This window comes from Sturnus vulgaris, chromosome 21 (genome assembly GCF_052056855.1).
Source record: "Sturnus vulgaris isolate bStuVul1 chromosome 21, bStuVul1.hap1, whole genome shotgun sequence".
In the NCBI taxonomy this organism is placed as follows: Eukaryota; Metazoa; Chordata; class Aves; order Passeriformes; family Sturnidae; genus Sturnus; species Sturnus vulgaris.
In genome coordinates, this window is record NC_142263.1 from 9,321,134 (window position 1) to 9,338,965 (window position 17,832).

At 42.6% G+C, this 17,832-nt stretch overlaps 1 protein-coding gene across 3 annotated transcripts in view; it reads left to right on the top strand.

Moving 5' to 3' along the window:
* Positions 1–17,832, top strand: part of AUTS2 (activator of transcription and developmental regulator AUTS2) — a 764,728-nt gene that overhangs the window by 346,914 nt on the left and 399,982 nt on the right. For all 3 annotated transcript variants that reach the window (XM_088177102.1, XM_014881474.2, XM_088177103.1), the window contains exons 3-4: positions 151–252; positions 7,980–8,015. In XM_088177102.1, the coding sequence (XP_088033228.1) occupies positions 151–252; positions 7,980–8,015 (138 nt within the window). The remainder of the gene's footprint in view (positions 1–150; positions 253–7,979; positions 8,016–17,832) is intronic.

Below are 17,832 nucleotides of genomic sequence, written 5' to 3' on the forward strand. Positions count from 1 at the left end.
GGACTGTGTCCGTGGTGTCCCAGGGGCTGTGTCCTGGCACAGGGACAAGGTGCTGCTGGAGCCTGGGAGGGTTTAAAGGCGAGTGGGACAAGGACACTCACCCGGACCAGGCTTAATTCTTGCTCTCTTTGTGTTTCCTCTCTGCTGCAGCTCAAGGCAGGCCAGCACAGCTGCCGGGACAGTGACAGTGAGAGTGCCAGTGGCGAGTCCAAGGGCTTCCAGCGGAGCAGCTCCCGGGAAAGGCTCAGCGATGTAAGTGCAGCTCCTGAGCTGGGAACCTGCGGGACCCTGCTGGAGCTCCCCTCGGGCTCTGAGCCATAGCAGGGCTCCTTTCTGGGATGGTTTGTGCCTAAAGTCTCCTTCCCTTTGGGGGTTCAGGAGGGGAAGAGGTAATTTTGGTCTCCTGCCCTGGTTTAGTAAAGTTCTTAAAGTTTGATACAATGTCTTTCTGTGTGCAAACACCCCGATCTTTGGAAACAGCTGAAGGCCATTTAAAGAAGTTAAAATGTTCTGCATAGTTGAGAAGTGAGATGGCCTCTTTTTACCCCAAGTGGTGGAGGAAAAAAATGTATTTCTTTGGGCTACATACTGTCTTTATGAGAAGTATTTGAGTGTCTAGAGAGACTCAGTTATATGTAATGAATTGATATAACATGGCCAACAATAGCATAAGCTCTGCCTTTATTGCTCTACCTAAAGTGCTGTGGAAGGGCCTTAGATGGCAGCCCTGTGGAGAGTGTTTTTCTCCATGGGAGAATGCTGGTCATTCACCCACTGACATGCATGAGTTGTTCTGACAGAGCAATGACTACAGCAATCTTTCTGTTGCTGCAATTAGATTACTATTTATTATGTGTACCATCACAATCCTTGAGTGTTTTATTCATGGCTCTGTGTCCTCTGTGCCACATGCTTTACAACACAGAATATAAAGAAAGTCCTGTCCCAAAAGAGTATCTAAATTGGAGATTTTGTAGGTCAGATCCTTTGCTGGTAAAAGCATGGATAGCTACATCAGTCAGCCCAATTTGTACCAGCCAGCAATCTGGCCCAACTTTTAACTAACCCACATTTTGGAAATGGGGATTTTGTTGATAGCATGTCTGTGTAGATTTGGATGACAGATACCAGATGGTGTCCTCTATAGGCCAATTCAGTAAAACTGAACTGAGCAGGCATTAAAAGAAATACCTTTTTAAAGGATATATTTCCTTGTGCAAATTTAAGCCTGAAGGCACACAGCTAGCAATTTTTGCTGAATTGTGCATATCACTGGAACAGATGCCTGATTTTTTTTTTTTTTTCTGTGGAAGTGTGAAATCTGTAGCACTCTCTCTCCATATCCCTTTGTCACATTATTTTAGAGGTCCATTTCTTCCCCAGAGCCAGCCTTTATGGATTACACCCAGCTAAACACTTCAGAGCTTGCCCTTCATAGCTGTCAGCTGAGGTCAGTCTCAGGGCTGTAGGATGTCTCTGGAAGAGGAGGGTGAAAGCAGAGGAGGTGGTAAGGAAATGCTCTGTGCAGGTAGCAGTGGATGGCAGCTGGATGTCAGCCTCTTACCATCATCATCCTCTCCTGTCTGAGCCCTGAGGCAGCTGGGAAGTCACTGCACCAACTTCACAATTACACAGCACCTTCCAGCAAAAAAATTCACAGCTCCTTACAAACATGGCTTTAACTTAGCTTTGTCATTCCCTTGCAATCTACTGAGTGGAGAGCTCTGGGGTTTATTGGGTTTCACAGCATTGCACTGCCAGACCTGGCAGTGAGGGCAGAGTCCTGCTTCCCCTTCCACCCATCAAATCCAGTTTTTCTCTGATGTTTTTACAATACTTTTCCTTTGTATTGGCACTGTGGCAAATTAAAAGGAAGTAGAGAGCAAATACAACTTCCCTAGTGCACCCAAGAGAGGGTAGAGGGATTCATGGGTTGCTCACAAGAAATGTTATGTAAATGTATGTGGAAATGTATATTTTAAAGTGTTATACATAATTTATGTTTTGCTTAATAAGGAAACTTCATTTATGCTTTGATAGTTCATTGCAATACAAGCATGTCTCTCTGGTCTGGCATTATCAGCTCAGCTGAGATAAATTAAAAAAAAAAAAATTTGAAAAACAAGTATGAGACAGCTCTCACTGTGCCTGGGTCTGTGGTGGCCCTTCCCAATCTCCTTCAATTCAGAGCAGTAGTTCCCATTCCCCTCTCCCAAAGTCAGTTCAGAGCTCTCCATCCCATTTCTGCTCTCCCAAAGTAAATTGAGAGCTCTCCCATCCCATTGTCCCTCTCCCAGAGTCAGACACCCCATGTGCTGAAATGACAGGACCTCCCAAATGGTTATTTTAAATAATGGTTTTTGAAGAAGTCAGATGTCTAAGGATACTCGCTATTTACTATCCAGAAAAAGCTACAGACAGCAGAGTAAGTTTTCTCAGAAGCTTTGCTTCTGTTTTTACAACTCTTTTCTCAGAAAAAAAAAGTATTGAAAAAGTTGTGTACACAACAGAAGATCAAACAAAAAATATAAAACATTGCAGGCAGATGAACCTGAGGTCAGAAAGCAAATTTTTGCCATGAAATACAATGAATCTCCACTATTGTCACCTGGCAACACTGTAAGACTAAGCATGGCTCCTGGGTGGAAATGCAGATAATGCCTGAGGTGCATGTTCTCCAGGTGGATGATCCCTTTTCCCATCCCCAGGTTGAGCAGGCTGCTGAAACAGGAACGTTCACAGGGCAGATGCTTAGTGAGAGCTTAGTGACAGATGCAGAATGAGGGGAGGGGATAATGAACATCCAGTTGCAAACTGACTTGTCAGTGGCTCCCTTCCCTCTCCTGGCAGGTATCTTTCAACTCTGTATTGTAAATGTACCTGCAGTCCTTGGGTAATGCAGAGTGATGCAAAGTGTGTTTACAAGGGAAGACTCCTTTCCAGGCTAATGAGATCCAAGCAGGTAATTTGCAGCATTTGTGAGAGGTGGGCAAAAATGAAAAGAAGAAAATTCAATGAAAAGACCATGTTAAACAGGAGACTTTTCTCATAATGAGGCTTGAAATAGCATCAGACAGTAGGAAGGGGAATATCCTCTGTTCCTGTCAGATGCAATGCAGTGAGACTGATTTCCATCAACTCCTCTCTTTGTCCTCTCCTGCACATGTGTGCACACACACACCCCTCTGTGAGAGAACGTAATTAGTAGAGAATTTGACCTCTGCTAGATTAGGGATAATGATTGCTCAAATCTCCAGTGCAAGCAGTGCCCTGATCCAGCTCCCCCTCTGAATTTCATAAACCCATGGCTCTCTGCCTTTCTCCCCTAGATAGGTTTTTTTTTTTAGGAATGACAACTTGTTTTTTCCTTTATGGGCAGAGGTAGCTCCAGGGGCCTAAAAGAGAAATTGGAGAGCTGCTCCTCCTTTATATATAGGGTGCTGTAGTCAGTTTAATCTCATCAAAATCTTGCCAGCAGTAGAATTCATTTTGTTGGGATCTTGCTTGGAGACAAGATGGCAATGCTTTCTCTTTTGCTCAGCTTGGAGCTCAGTCAACTTGTTTTCCTTCTCTTCCTGTATGTATTTATTTTTAATTGAGTCCTCCCTCTTTGGAATACATTTTAGCCATGTTTTACAAAAGAGGCAAGAGATTTACTTAAGGAAAACATAAGAGTTACAGCTAACCTGGATGGTAAATGAACCAAGTATTATGAGGTTCAGCCACCTCTTTGCTAATCAAAAATCAAACCACCTGATTTCTTTGGAGCACATTCCTAAATTCCTGATCTACCTGATCTCAGCCTTGCCTGCTGCCTCTGGTGTTGGTTGCAGGCTTTCAGTGAAGGGATGAACAGCAAAAACCTTTCCCACATGGTCATTGCAGGGGATTCAGCATCTCATCACCTCTTGCTGCAGCTGCCACCTTTCAGTCTGGAATGTTTTTCTAGTTCCTGAACAGGGAGTGGGAATCTTCCCATTTTTCCCTACAGTAAAGGTCTTCTCTTGGGCTCTCAAACAGGCTCATCAAAGCTGCTGCACTCCTCATGGGTGCTCCCCTGCTCCCAGTGCTCTGTAGCTGTGTGCTCCCCCTGTGCTGGGTACTTTGTGCTTGAGGGGAGGCCACAGCGAGGTGGTCACAGTGAGGATCAAGTCCTGAAATCCTGAAGTCCCCTTCCCACCGGGTCTGTTGCTCTTTGCTTCAGGAAGAAACACGCCTACACCCTTGCAGCAGTGTATGTTCCAGCAGCTCATGCTTTCAGCCCCAAGCACAGGATATTTTCAATTCTTTTGTCTCCCATCCCTCCCACCTATACAGAGCCAAAGACAAATTGAGGGATGATCTTTGGGTGGTGTGCTCTGAAATCCTCAGCGCTGTTCCCTCTCCAGGACATCACCAGAGGTGTGTGCTGTGTGTGGAGGGGAGCCCCAGGAGCAGAGCCCTGTGTGTGTGCTGTGCCTGGAGCTGCTCAGCAGCAGTGCCTGTGCTTTGTGTGCGTGTGGCTCAGGGTGGGGATGTGTGTTTGTGTGTCTAAGGTTGGGTGCTTAAATGCTTTGTTGCATTATGTTAATTCCTCGGCAGTGCAATCAAATTCATGTCGTAATTAAAGCTGTCAGTTGGAAGGCAAGCCAATCGCCAAGAAAACACAGCATAACAAATGAAGTGAAATGATTCTGCGTGTAGCTATACAATGCTTCGCCAGGCATGAAATTAAATAAGTAATTTGATGTTGACATCAGAAATTGAAATGATACCCACTGTTCCTTCATTCAGTCAGACCTGCATAAACAATAGCCAGAACAAATATGTACAACACAGTCTTTCTCCCCACCCAGTTCCCCAAGTAATGCACTATATATATGCAAAATGGATGTAACTGTGCCTTCCAAGACCTCAAGGATGTAATTTTCTTTGGTACACAATAAACTAATGCTTACATGAGGGTTACTAGATTTTTGCTTCTGGGCCAAAGTTCTTCTCTTTAAGAAAGGATGGAAACAAAAAAAAAAGCAAACCAAATAAACAAACAAACAAAAACAAAAAAATTGCCCAGAACGCTGTCAATTTTAAGCAAGTGTGTTTTGCTGATGGGCACCTGATGCAGGCTTCTGCTGGTGGTTGTGTGAATATCAAACAGTTTTTCTAATGTCCTATTTTGCCAAGGGTTTCGGAAAGTGAAACCATTACCTCTATTATAGGCACACTTTATATAAGAGCTATAGAACCAGCAGTGCAGGATCACGACTCAGCATGGGCTTGTAAAGATGCTTGTGCACTTGGTCCCGAGGCTGGGCTCTGGGTAGTGGGATCCTTTCGCTATTGGGAGTTCCCCAGAAGGTGAGAAGTTGTCTCCTTGCATAGCCCTGCTTCAGCCTCTGTGCTCTGTCAACACACACTTCACAACACAGCTGACAGTCATTCATGCATGTGCAGCACAGTCTTTCATACTTCAGTTGAATAGAGTTTGCAAACTGCACTCTCCATATGCAGCATGCAATGTGTGAAGGGCTATATTTCCATCCAGCAAACTCCAGTTCCCTGAAAATGCACAGTTGTTCAGTGAAAGTCATTTGACTGCTATGTTTCGACTGTCCTCCCATAGCCATTGCAGCATTGCTTTTGAAGGAATGAAAATATTCAGTGGGAAATATTTTGTTTGCTTATTCTTTTTTCTTCCTCTTTGTTGTTTTGTTTTGGTACTCTATCCTTCCAAAACTTGGAATAAAAAGCAGACAAAAATTACACACAGATGCAGAATGCAAACTTTGGAGCTTTCAGCCAGTAAAGTAAGTTTAAAAAAACTGTGAGTGAAAGAGTGGGACTCGCTTGGCATCTGTACTTAGCTGAAACAAAAGTGGTTATAATGATTGCACATGTTGTACTCGTGGGTAGATCTGCAGCTTAAATGAAAGGAATTTTAATGGCATGAAGCAGAGAGCAGGATGAGTGAAGAGGAAGGCAGTGTGTGTTGTGTACTGAGCAGGGTAGGCTGCATGGTGCCAGGGCTGCAGAGCTGCAGGGCCACAGGGGCTCCCAGTGATGCCAAAAATCACAAGCCAAACAGTATTAAGATGATAAAAAGCTGTTACCTTTAATGAAGGTCCTCCAGGTGCAAGTATGGCAAGATGCACACGTGATACAGGACTTCAACAATTTTATAAGTTTAATAAATTAGCATACTTTACAGAAATTATCCAATTAGAGGAGCAGTTAACTAAGTAATTCCCCCTTTTGATTCTGCCCTCCACTGAACCCTCCCTTGCCCCCCCAGCTTGTAGCCCCACATTTATTATGTCTATGATATATGGAAAAAAATAAAATATTCACTATAGAGGCAAGACTAAATAAGAGTCCAGGTAGGTGAGCTTACTGTTCTAAAATCTAAAGGTAGGAAAGAAAGGGTAGGAAAATGGTAGAAGGGGTAGGAAAAGGATTAGAGTAAGTTAAGGAGCTCTATAACCATATAGTAGTAGTCTACAGAGTTATGAACATATGAAAAAAGTATAAAAAGCAAAAATCTTTTTGGCCTCTCCAAAGCAGAGGCTGTGTGCACGGTGGCTGTGAGCTGGGCCATGGGCAGGGCTGTGCCGGTGCAGCAGGATGGTCACTCACAGGGAGCAGCAAGAGTGGGGACAGGAGGACTTTGCAATGTCTTTATTTGTGTGGAGCTCCCTTGCCTGCTGATGGCCAGAGCTGTGCACTGCAGATCTGTCTCAGAGCAGGGATGAAGTGACAAGAATTCTGTGTCTTCCCAGTGGTTTGGGCTGCTGGGGCCCCTCTGCAGGTCTGGATTATCCTTGAGCTGTGTCACCACAGAGAGTGACGCTGTTCCTCTGTGCTGGGGAGCAGAGGTGGGAATGGAGGGCAGCAGTTACACAGCCCCAGGCTCACCAGAGAATGGCCCTGTGCCTTTTGCTGCTCCCATGGAGCTGGGGGCTGTGCCCCTCCAGTGGAACAGCCTGACCTGGATTAGCACCGGGATGTTTTGGGCTCCCCCATGTCTCTGACAGAACCTGCTGTGTAATCCCCATTGCTTAGATGGAAAACTAATGAAACAAAACCCTTTATCTCCTTAATTCCTGTGAATATAGAGGTTGTGATCATGTCCCACTTAAACTGAATTTCATGATGCTTTTTTTTTTGTAAAGCATTTAAACAAATTGACTATTTTCCATGGTAGTAATAGTAGTTTAAATTATTTTTGTAGGTTTGAGTTTTGAAATCTTATTTCACACGGTAGATACTTGCTGTTTGCTTTTTGTTGTTGTTGTTGTTGTTTCTAAATCCTTGGTTTGTCAAACAATGTGGACATCCAAATGGGAAATTGTAGTGACTGCATTCTCCAGAAAATGGTACATTGACTAAAGCAGCTTCTCTGTGCCCACGCATTCTTTACATTTCAGACTACTAATTATGTTTACAAAATGTCTCATTTTAGAAAAGCACTATGTGTGTACTTACCAGGGCCTTTCGGGAATAAATTGGCAAACAGGTCATACACTGAAAAAGTCATCCAAACCCACCGGGCTTTTTGTTTTGAAGTCAGTCTACTTTTTTCCCCTTTCTCCCCCTCCCGCCTGCCCCTTTGTGGCCATGGAGCTGAGGAGCTGGAGTCCAGGGCATTGAATGTCAGCATGTCAGGGAGCCTGGTTGATGAGTGTCTGTTTAGTCTCAGTGCAGGGCGAAATGCCATCATTAATTCATTACCCAGCTGCCTGTCAAATAAATTGGCAATTACGTCCACCGCAGAAGCTCGGAATTCAGTAAATAGCACGTTACCATCTCCGAGTCGTTGAGAGATGTAAAGGGAAAAATTAAGCAACAGCGTGTTTGTTTCAGTAGCAGATGACAAGGGGCAGGACGCTGGGGCTGTGATGTGCTGATGAAAAGCTTGGAAAGGGCTGGTAATGAGCTGTGTGGATTGGAACGTGTTAAAAACCATCACTGACTTTCCACTTTGTCTTTGTGTTTTATTGCAGAGCTCAGCTCCTTCCAGCTTGGGAACAGGCTACTTTGTAAGTGTGTCTCCACTTTCCCACTGTGCTCAGGGCAGCAGAGTGTTCTCACACCAAATCACACCACAGGGATACCCCACCAACCCACTCTGCACCCTTCCTATTTCCCCCTCCACAAATGCACTGCAAGTAATATTTCCAGCACGGTGCTCCGTGTTTTCTAGAGCTAATCAGGTGTCATATTAATTACTACATGCATTTTAAAAGCACTTCATTGACACAATTACAGCAAATCGAGTGAGCCATGGTGTCACCAGCTCTCTAATGGGAGATGGTTGGATCTTGATTCTCCCTTGCACCAGTTCTTGTTGATTCACAGATTTTAAAGAGCCCATTACAAGGTCTTGCCTCATCTCCTGTGTCCCACAGCCCAGAGAACGTGGCACAGTGATTTCTACCTGTTGTTTAAAAGCTCATGACTCATGAACACTCTTGGAAAACACAGAAGTTATATTTATGCCAGATTCACATTTTATATCCTGAGAAGCAGATCAGGCCCCAGCTGGTTTGAAAATTGATCAGGTTTTTTGGGTTTGTGATTTATTTGCATGCACCTGTATTGATTTAACAGTCTATATTCATACCTTTCTGTTCATTCCTACATTCATCAATGGACCTTTTACTTGCAAAGATAAGTTTGGGAGTAAAAAAATGTTTTCCAGTCAATCCAATATACTGCTTATTTTCTTCCAAGATTTATATTTAAATTGCTCATATCCTGTTTCTCTTGTAATTTATGCTGTATTCTCCAAGCACATCTTTTCTGTCTTTATAATAACTGTAGGAGAAGCAGAGCATTGTGTATGTCCAAAACCAGGTGGGTAAAATGCAGCAAGCCTTGTCCCACAGCTCTGCTCTGTGAAGTTATCAGGATAATCAAAGCCTGCTTTATCTTCTCATTCAACTCTGGGGAAAAGTAAACTCTCTGGTATTCAATTGCATGATGGAAAAACTTGGTTGCACTCTTGTCACATTCCCAGAGTGTAATTTTCTTCTATTAGTTCATGGTGAATTTAGCCTTTTGTCATAGAGGTCTGTGATCCTGTAAGAAAGTTATGGGATTAAATTGTGTACGTGTGGTCTCGCAAAAATTGCACAAAAATTGCTTAATACCTGGAAAAGTGCTGTGTCCTGCTGGATTTACGTTGGATTTCTGCACAAACAGAACATTCACACTGCTGGGGGTGAGGTATGAAAAGAGCATCCCCAAGTGAAAAGTTTTGTGGTAGTTGTTCTAATTATATCAAGGCCCAGATCAGTGTAAGGTAAGTTGTGAAACAGAAAAACAAACTGGTTTCCTTTTTTCATCACTTGCCCTGGTTTGTGTCATATGTATTTTTAAGAGGGAGGGGATGAAAGGAAAAATGATATCAAACAGCTCAACCTTTATTTAGAATTAAAACTAAACCTTGAATGTCTTTCCATAGTTCAGAATGAATTGCTTTCCTTTGTCTGGAAATCATACACAGGTCTACAGCCATGTTCTGGAATGGGACAGGTATATTATGGGCTGGGGGCTGTGCCATGGATAAAGAAGCCTTGTTCTCCTTGCAGTGAGAGCTGAATTTGCCTGGTTTGAGAGCAGTGCTCAGCTTCCTCTGCAGGCAGCAGAGGTAACAGAAGAGAAGCCATCTGCTGTTCCTTGTACCATACTGTCTGTGGGTTGGTCCACTGAAGTGAAAATCTGGAAGGTGTCAGCATCCCCTATGCTCCAAGGGAAAGCTTGAAAGTTTCCAGCTCTCCTGAGCAAGGGATTTAGTAACAAGAAGCAGCCTGATGTCTTCCAGGGCTGATGGATTGGCACCTTAAATCATTCCAATTTGGGTCTGTGTAGGTGGGGGAGACATCCCTTGTTGGTGCCATGAACGTATTCCACGGAGCTGTTTCTTTTCTATAGTCACAGTATTAAGAGTCTTTAACATTTTTTTTTTCCTCACTAATAGCCAAGGAGGTAGAAAACGTCCTTCAGTTTCTATCTTAAAGTTGTTTTTACACTTACACAGTCTTGGATGAAACATGAAGGGTTTTTTCCTCCCTTTTCACTTTGGAAAATTGTTTTTAGGATTATCTTGCTTGTTGTTTTAGAAAAGCTCATACTCCTATTAACTTACACGGGACAAATAAAACCCAGATGTGTTTTGTGGTACCAGACAATGAGAAAAATGCCCCAGAATGATCCAATTAGCATGTGTTTCTGATCAATGTAATTATTGTATTATCAATGTGCAAGGGAATATGCACTTGAATTGACTTCTTTTTTTCCAAAGCCTTTAACTAGAAAAGACTTATTTTTTGTGTTTGGTATTAACCCAGAACATCAAAACAAGGGTCATTGGTCTGAAATACAGTAAAAATAACTTCTGGTTTAATAGATAATAATAAAGCTTTGGCCCTTGGAAATGATTTGGTGGATGTTGTACGTTGGACTATGGAATATTCTGTACTGCAGCTCACCAGAGGGAGCAGAGGAACCAGGTAGGTGAAAATGGACTGATGGACATCTGCTGAAGAGGGAAGCAGGTTTTATTCAGGAAGGAATGAACACCGAGGTATGGATTAAATAGCACATGTTTGCTGTTTCAATCAAGTATTAATGGGATCTTCATGTGTTCAGGCCATGTTGCCCAGCATAGAAATAATCCATGTCCATCCTTTTGAGGACCTTGCTTGTGCCAGGCACTCTGGTTTGAGGGGTGATGGGTCATGAAGCTGCAATGTTTGTGGATGCTGTTCATGCTACAGCAAAGCTAAAATGGCTTTTAGATCCTTTATTATAGAGTCTCTGGAGATCACTGAGTGTTTAAGGAAACATTTATAAAGCTGACACTTCCCAGTAACACAGAATCATTCCTCTAATATCTCTGTGATATCTCCATCCTAGTAATTCATTATCCAACTGCAGTAGCAGTGGTGAAGGCTGGACTCTTACCTGATGTCATACTGTAAACAGATCCATTTCTGAATGGCAAAGCTGGACACTGAATTCTTCTGTTCTTGTTGCCTCTATGTGAGTGCTTCTGGAAAAGCAGTAGGGAAAGGAAAATGCAGCTGCTCTGGGAGGGCAATTCCACAGCCTGCTTTGGCAATGGAGAGGGTTGGGAATCTCCATCAGGTCATGCAGCCCAAGCCACACCCAGCTGGGGTGATGGAACTGCCCTTGATTAACAAACTCTGTAATGAGCTGCCTTCAGCCAAATGGCACCAGTGTTGAGGAGCTCTAAACACACCTTCAGGTTTGGGTTTCATTTGGGAGCAACTCTCTTCTGCTCCTTTCACAGGTGTTGCTATGTTCTGTAGATTCTGTCTAAAAGACAATTTTGTTCGAGTCTGTTTCACTTGTCTTGATGCTCCTTGTCAGAGGAGACACTTTGCTATCCTTTTTGCATATTATTAAACCAAAAGTCAGAAAAAAGAGGTAAAAATCGTTCTAATTCTTCTGGAAGCCTTTTGTGCTGGCCTGACTTTACTGCTTCCTGTGGGATCAGTCCAGTCTGTGATCAGTACATGTGAAAAAGAATTTAGGCATGCTGTTAATATTGGTATACCCCAAGAAATCATAACTTAATACTTCCTGGAAGATCTCCTAGTTTTCTTTGATATTTTTTGCATTGCAAATTGTCATTGTCTCTCATCAAAGACAGATTATAAGGTAGAATTACATCTCATCAAGATGTCAGATCAGATAATTGGAAAGTAGTTAGAATTGTAGAAAAAAATCACCATCTCTTTAACTTTAAAAGGAAACTTATTTGAATTGTGAGAGTCTTTAATGTTGTCCAGCTGTCTTGAGATTTCAGAAGGTTGAGATGCTTTGGAATACAATTGGAATTTGTATAACAGTAAAGCTTTTTCTCTTACCTAGCTTTGAAGAATGTTTTTTGCTCATTTCTGTATCTTGCACCCAGCCAAATTCCTGTTAAAGCAGATAGTGGTTCATTGGTTTGCAACAGAAAACAGAGCAGAAATCAAAACTTAAATAACTGAGTACTTTTCTTCTAAACAACAACCCTGATTCCCAAGATTGTCAGGTTCTTTTATTTCCATTTCTGTTTTTATCTGCTTCTTGAGTCTTTGTTCCAGTTTCTGAGTGTTTTCTGTTTCTCTTTTAATTTTTTTTAATCATTTTTGGATTGCAGGTTTGTGTTACTTTCTTTTCCTCCAAATCCAGAGAGAGTTTGTGAATTTTCTGGAACTGGGTAGAATTTGGTAATAAGCTGGTGATGGAAATAACTTTGGGAAGGCAGAAGATTCTTGTGACCCTTCTTTTCCAACAATGCTCTTGCTCCACCTTAAAAAAAAAAAAAAAAAAAAAAAAAAGAGCTAAAAACTGTGCTTTGCACATGGGCTGGTGACTCAGACAAACATAAATTGTGAGCTGATTCCCCAAGGCTCTGGCTAATCAGCTGTGCTATCCAATTTGGCCCTGAGTGGGTTGGGTTCAGCAGATGTTTGTGCAGTTCCAGGATGCCACTGGGACACTGAGTTGTGCAATGTTGCATTACATTACTCAGAGCTCTAAAAACCCATCCCAGGGAGAACAAGGGGAGCACCAGTGGTGTTTGGGATGGATCTGATGGAAAAGCAGCCTTTGGCCTAGGTGAGAGCAGCTCTTTCCCTGTGCACTGGGAGTGATTTTCACCCGAGACATCATCTCACAGGAGAAATGTGGAATTAGTTACAGCAGCACACTCTGCTCTCAGAGAGCCCTTCAAAGAGTAGATTTCCCCTCATTGCCTGGTCCATGTGGTTTGGCAGTGACCCTGAGGAGCTGGCCTTTGTTCCTCGGGGGGGTCAGGTTGTGCTGCTGGTGACTCCTGGGTGAGAGGCTGTGCAGAGACTCCAGTGCAGTGCAGTGGGAGCACCAGCTTCCCCAGGAGAGAACAGGTGAGATCAAAAGAATCATTTGGAAGGGGTTCAGTAAATCCAACCTGTAGTCCTTTACTCCACATCATGTGCACAGTGGTGTTGGTAAATAAAAACCTGTTGTTCTTGCAAGTAGCTGCTCAGTTAATTTTAGAGCTTGACTCTAGAAGCCAAACATTTAAATGCATTTTGCTGATGTAAAAGTGTGTGTCCATCTGAAATACCCTGAGGTGCACAAAGGCACTGCAGAGTGGCTGTTGGGATGGCAGCACACCATGAACTGTCGTGTCCCCTGTGAATAGAGTTGGAAAGAGGATCCTTGTTATCCTCTCTTGGGCACCATAAATCATTGTTAACGAATCCTCATTTGCTTAGTAGGGTAATGAATGATCTCCAATTTTCTCACTGTAATTAGTTTTACCAACTATTATTGTGAAGGGTATATTGAAATCCATTTTAACTTCACTTTAAATTCTCCATGTGCCCATTCTTTGCAGAAGTGAAGCTGACAACAGAGGTTATGAATCTTCTGATAGTAAATTCAGATTCGAGCAAAGTGGACAAGATCCCCAGTAGAAATCTCTCTGTGGGCTGCAATTACTCATTAGTATTTGCAGCCCCCAGTGCAGTAGGTTTGGTGTGGTGCACTGAGACCAGGAAACCTGGTGTTTTGTCATATAAAATCTTTTAGGTGTTGCCTTTTGTTTTCCAGGAGCCATTAAAAATGCAGTTTATTCTAACTGCTGCTGTAAGGGAGGCATCATCATTGCCAGCTAAATCCATTGCATGTAATAAAGTCTACCCCAGGTCTATTAATTTTAGCATTTATAAACCAGAGTGCTGTTCCTACAGAGAACTGAGACTCATTAAAGAGTTTGTTAACAACATGACCAGCAAAGCAAGAAGCTGCATTTCCAGCATCACGATAAGAGTACTTGGAGCAAAACAACACTTTTTGGAGAAGAAAAAAACTGTGTATTTCACATATTATTTACCCAGTATTTGAGGAAAGATTAGGCAAGCAGAATAAATGACCTGGGCTGGAATTTGGTCAGGAGAGGTCTCTCCTTAGATAATTTTGAACAGAGAGGGTGAAGGTCAGAATTATTTTTTACAGGATGATGTTTCCTCAAACACTGTAGAATCCTGCCCTAATGCATGCTCATGCTTTTTGAATTTACTTTGAATTTAAGATATTAACCCATATAGTTCTTCGGATTGTGTGTGAAACTGTGTTATCCAAATCCTGCAGAAGGAGAGGAGGGGTCCACAGCACTTTCTTACCCAACCCAGCAGAACTGAGACCAGATTTCAGAACTTCAGGTCTCTGGTTTGTCTCCTCATTGCTGAAACACAGATTTTCACCCTCTGTCTGAACAATGACATTTCTTCAATAACTGCACTGTAATTTCTTTAGGACAGTTCCCAGATACTTCAGCGATTTAGGGGGTGATGTTCCCAAGGATTTGTCACTCAGGATGGAGCAGAGTGTGCTGGCCTGGGCCTTCCCTCTCCTTGCCCAAGCCCACTCCTGCTGGACTTCTCAGAACTGAGCACTTTTGTGCTTTCTCCAGTGGCTTTGCCTCAGTTTTGTATTTCTGTGTCTTTCCCATGTTTTTTTTCCGATATTATTATTGTTGTTATTTATTTTATTTTTTGGATTTCTGGAATGGTGTTACATTTACTGTTCTTGCCTTTCTTCAGCAAGTGCTTCCAGCTTGTTGGTCCCTTTCCCTCCTGCTTCTGGGCATGGTTCCCCACTTACCTTGTTGGAGTCACCTTTTCCCCAAGGATTGCAAGTGTGATGAATGGAGATGTCATTAAAAAAAATGAAAAAGAAGGGGAAAAGGAAGGAAATAGGAGGGTTTATGTATTTGGAAGGGTGATATGAAACTCTCCATTGTTTGCCAGAAAGGTCTCCCTCTTCTCTAACCAGTCAAAAGGGGAGTATTGAAAGTGGCTGGCTGATAACTTCATTTACAGTTTAAAACCCTGGAGGCATTCTTGTTCCACATTTTTTGTGGTATTTCAGGTGAACTCGCTTAATCATTTTTTTTCCAGCAAAAATCAATTTAGAAAAATCAAGACATAATCATTTATAGGCAAGTGTTTAATTTAATAATTTCTTCTTCTGGACATGATAAGATTTTTATAAGTAGCAGAAAGACTTAGGATGTGCTGTCAGTGTGTTTGGTCTGGAGTGCCCCATGTTGCTGTGGCTCATGTTTTGTTCATCAGCTCCTGCAAAGCAAAAGGATTTTTTTTTGTGTGTTTCCCCTCTCTCTTTCTCCTAACACGTGACACAAATTGCAGATGTGAACCTGAATAACAAAGGATTGCTCCACTTATTGCTAAACATGCATTATGGTGCTTTTAAACTCATTTCAGGTCATCCTACTGCAAATTAGTTTGATTGCAAGCAGTTAAGCTGTCATGTACAGAGCCTCCATCTTCCCAGGGTCTCAGTTTTGTACCATTGCAAGAGAATGCTCAGCCTGCATTGGATGTTAAATATTTTGGAGGAAAGATAGTGTTGAGTCCCTCGAGGAGGTTCAGTATGCTCTCATGAAAAGGAAAGGGCAGTGCAGTCCCTCACTAGAGTGAGTTTGTGCCATGTGTAAAGGGGGCTGACCATGTTCTGTATGGCACAAGAGCCAGTTTGCTTTTGTTTGTGATGTTTTGGAACTTGGTGGAATTTGTAGCCCAGTGGAAAGAGGGACACTGGACTGTTCCTGTTGGAAATTACCTCATGGCATTATTGCTTGTGGTGAGATTTTTGCTCAGTAAAATATAAATTAGCATTTTCAACTATGTGCTGTTACCAGGAGAACCTTTCAAGATCACTGCATGGTGTAACACAAGAATTGATGGATCAGCACACTCTTTGATGGCAAAAGGCATTGTGGTGGAAAGGGAAAGGTGAAGGTAGAAGGTGAAAGGCCAAAATGTGGTGATTTCCCTGGCAAGGGGGTTTGTGGTGCTTGCTTTGGGAGCCCTGGGCCAGCCTGGGCTGCTCTGCAAACCTGGAGACCTTGGGAAGCACCAGTGCAGTCACTGGACTGACTGACAGGATCAGTGTGGAGTAAGATAATGCAAAAGCCTCTAAGGAACCAGGAGTGTGCAGTGTGGGTGGATGATGAGAAGAAGCCATGGGATGGTATTATTCTGGTGGCAGTTTCCAGAAGCTTTTCATTTTGCCATTTTCTGAGAAATACATTATTTCTCGCTCTTAAATTTTGGAAGAATACATTTATTAATTTAGGTTACATCATATTGTTTAATTTTTAAAAGCCAATAGGTCTTCTTCTTCTTGCAAAATTCACAAGTAAGGAAATTCTGAGAGAGTTAAGTCAGGAGGAAATCACTGCTGTAATACTGCAGGCACTCAGCTCTGAAACTTGCCCAAAGTATGACTTGTTCCTATGCGAATGAGTGGTGTTAAGGTGAATATTAGGTTATTTTTCTTTTGAAGGTGAATATTGGGTTATTCTTTTGAGCCCCTTGGAGACATAGTAGGCTTGTACCTGAAGCAGAGAACACATCTCCTGATTGCAAGAATTAAGGCTGAATTTCAGAGAAAAGAGTCCAATCCCCTTTCTCAGCCTTTTATGTCAGAGCTCAGAATTGCTGTCTGATAAAATGTAGGACACCAGATTGAATTACTTCATTGAACCACTGCTGTCCCCTGTTAATGGTAATTGCACGGATATAGCGGTCTTTCTTGGCAACATCTCAGATATTTACCTCCCACTGTTTTTCAATTCAAACCTTTGATGAAAATATTCCCAGTACTTCTTTAAAGCAGACACCCAACTGTCTTTCTTGACAAAGGCAAGGTCTTTAAATCAGATCCTGACAATTTGTGACACAGCAGTCTATCTAAATCACCTTTTACCTATGTCTCTGTGTCATTTCCTGGAAAAAAAAATGTCCATCAGAGGAAGGTTGCTGAGGGCTTGGTGCTCAGAGAGTCTGTGCATGTGGCAGCACCGAGCTGGAAGATTTGTGTGTTTGTTTCAGTGGAAGTAATTAAATGAAAGCTTGTAAATTTGCCATGCGTGCTGTAATGGTTCGTTAGAAATATTTGGGAGTATTTTGTCCATAAGAAAATGATTATTAGGTTATTGCTGTTCTCACACCATTAGGAAGTCAAGGTTTTTGATGGCCTTTCCTTTAGCAATGGTAAATCTGTTTAAAAAAAAAAAATAATCAGGGCAAATATTTTCATCTTTGCTCCACCTGAGGGTTAATGTGCATTCAGCTGAAGTGGCTTATATTCACCTCCTGAAATCTCATCTCTCCTGATGCTGTGACCCACAGAGGGGATGGCACAGCCCTGCTCAGCCCAGCCATGGAGGTTTGAGGCTGAGGTGGGCAGAGCTCTGACTCCTGCAGTCCCAGCCCTGCACTTGGCACTGCTGGGGCTGTGCCAGCACATCCCTGCATCCCTGGCTGTGCTTCTGGGACAATCTCCAGCTTGGAATACAGTACAGTGGGCTTGGCCATATCCTGTAACATCACTGTAAAATAATTTATGGGAAAAACCTGTAAAAATCAGTTGTCTGTGAATGAAAAGAGAGTAGTTTCTGTGAGAATTTATTCTGGATGTTTTAGCTGTTCATTTCATTTTGTGGCCTGTGTAACAGCGTTGTTCATCACAGAGTGCCCACCTGGGTGTTTGTGGAGTACTGGGCAAACAGATTTCAAGCTATTACTGTAATAGAACCTCCTAACACTGATAGCATTGACTAATTGTTCCACCTTAGCAGCTGCAAAGAGGTTGTTAAATGGCAGAATAGATACCAGGTAAAATAAGAGATCAGGAGATAACTTCATTAGCAAAGTGTTAATCTTTGCCAAGGAGGACTGGTCTGTCAGGGATGGTGGTGAAAGGTGGGCTTGGAGGGGAAATAAATAACTGTTCTGATGAGTGCATGTGCCAGGCTGGTCCAGA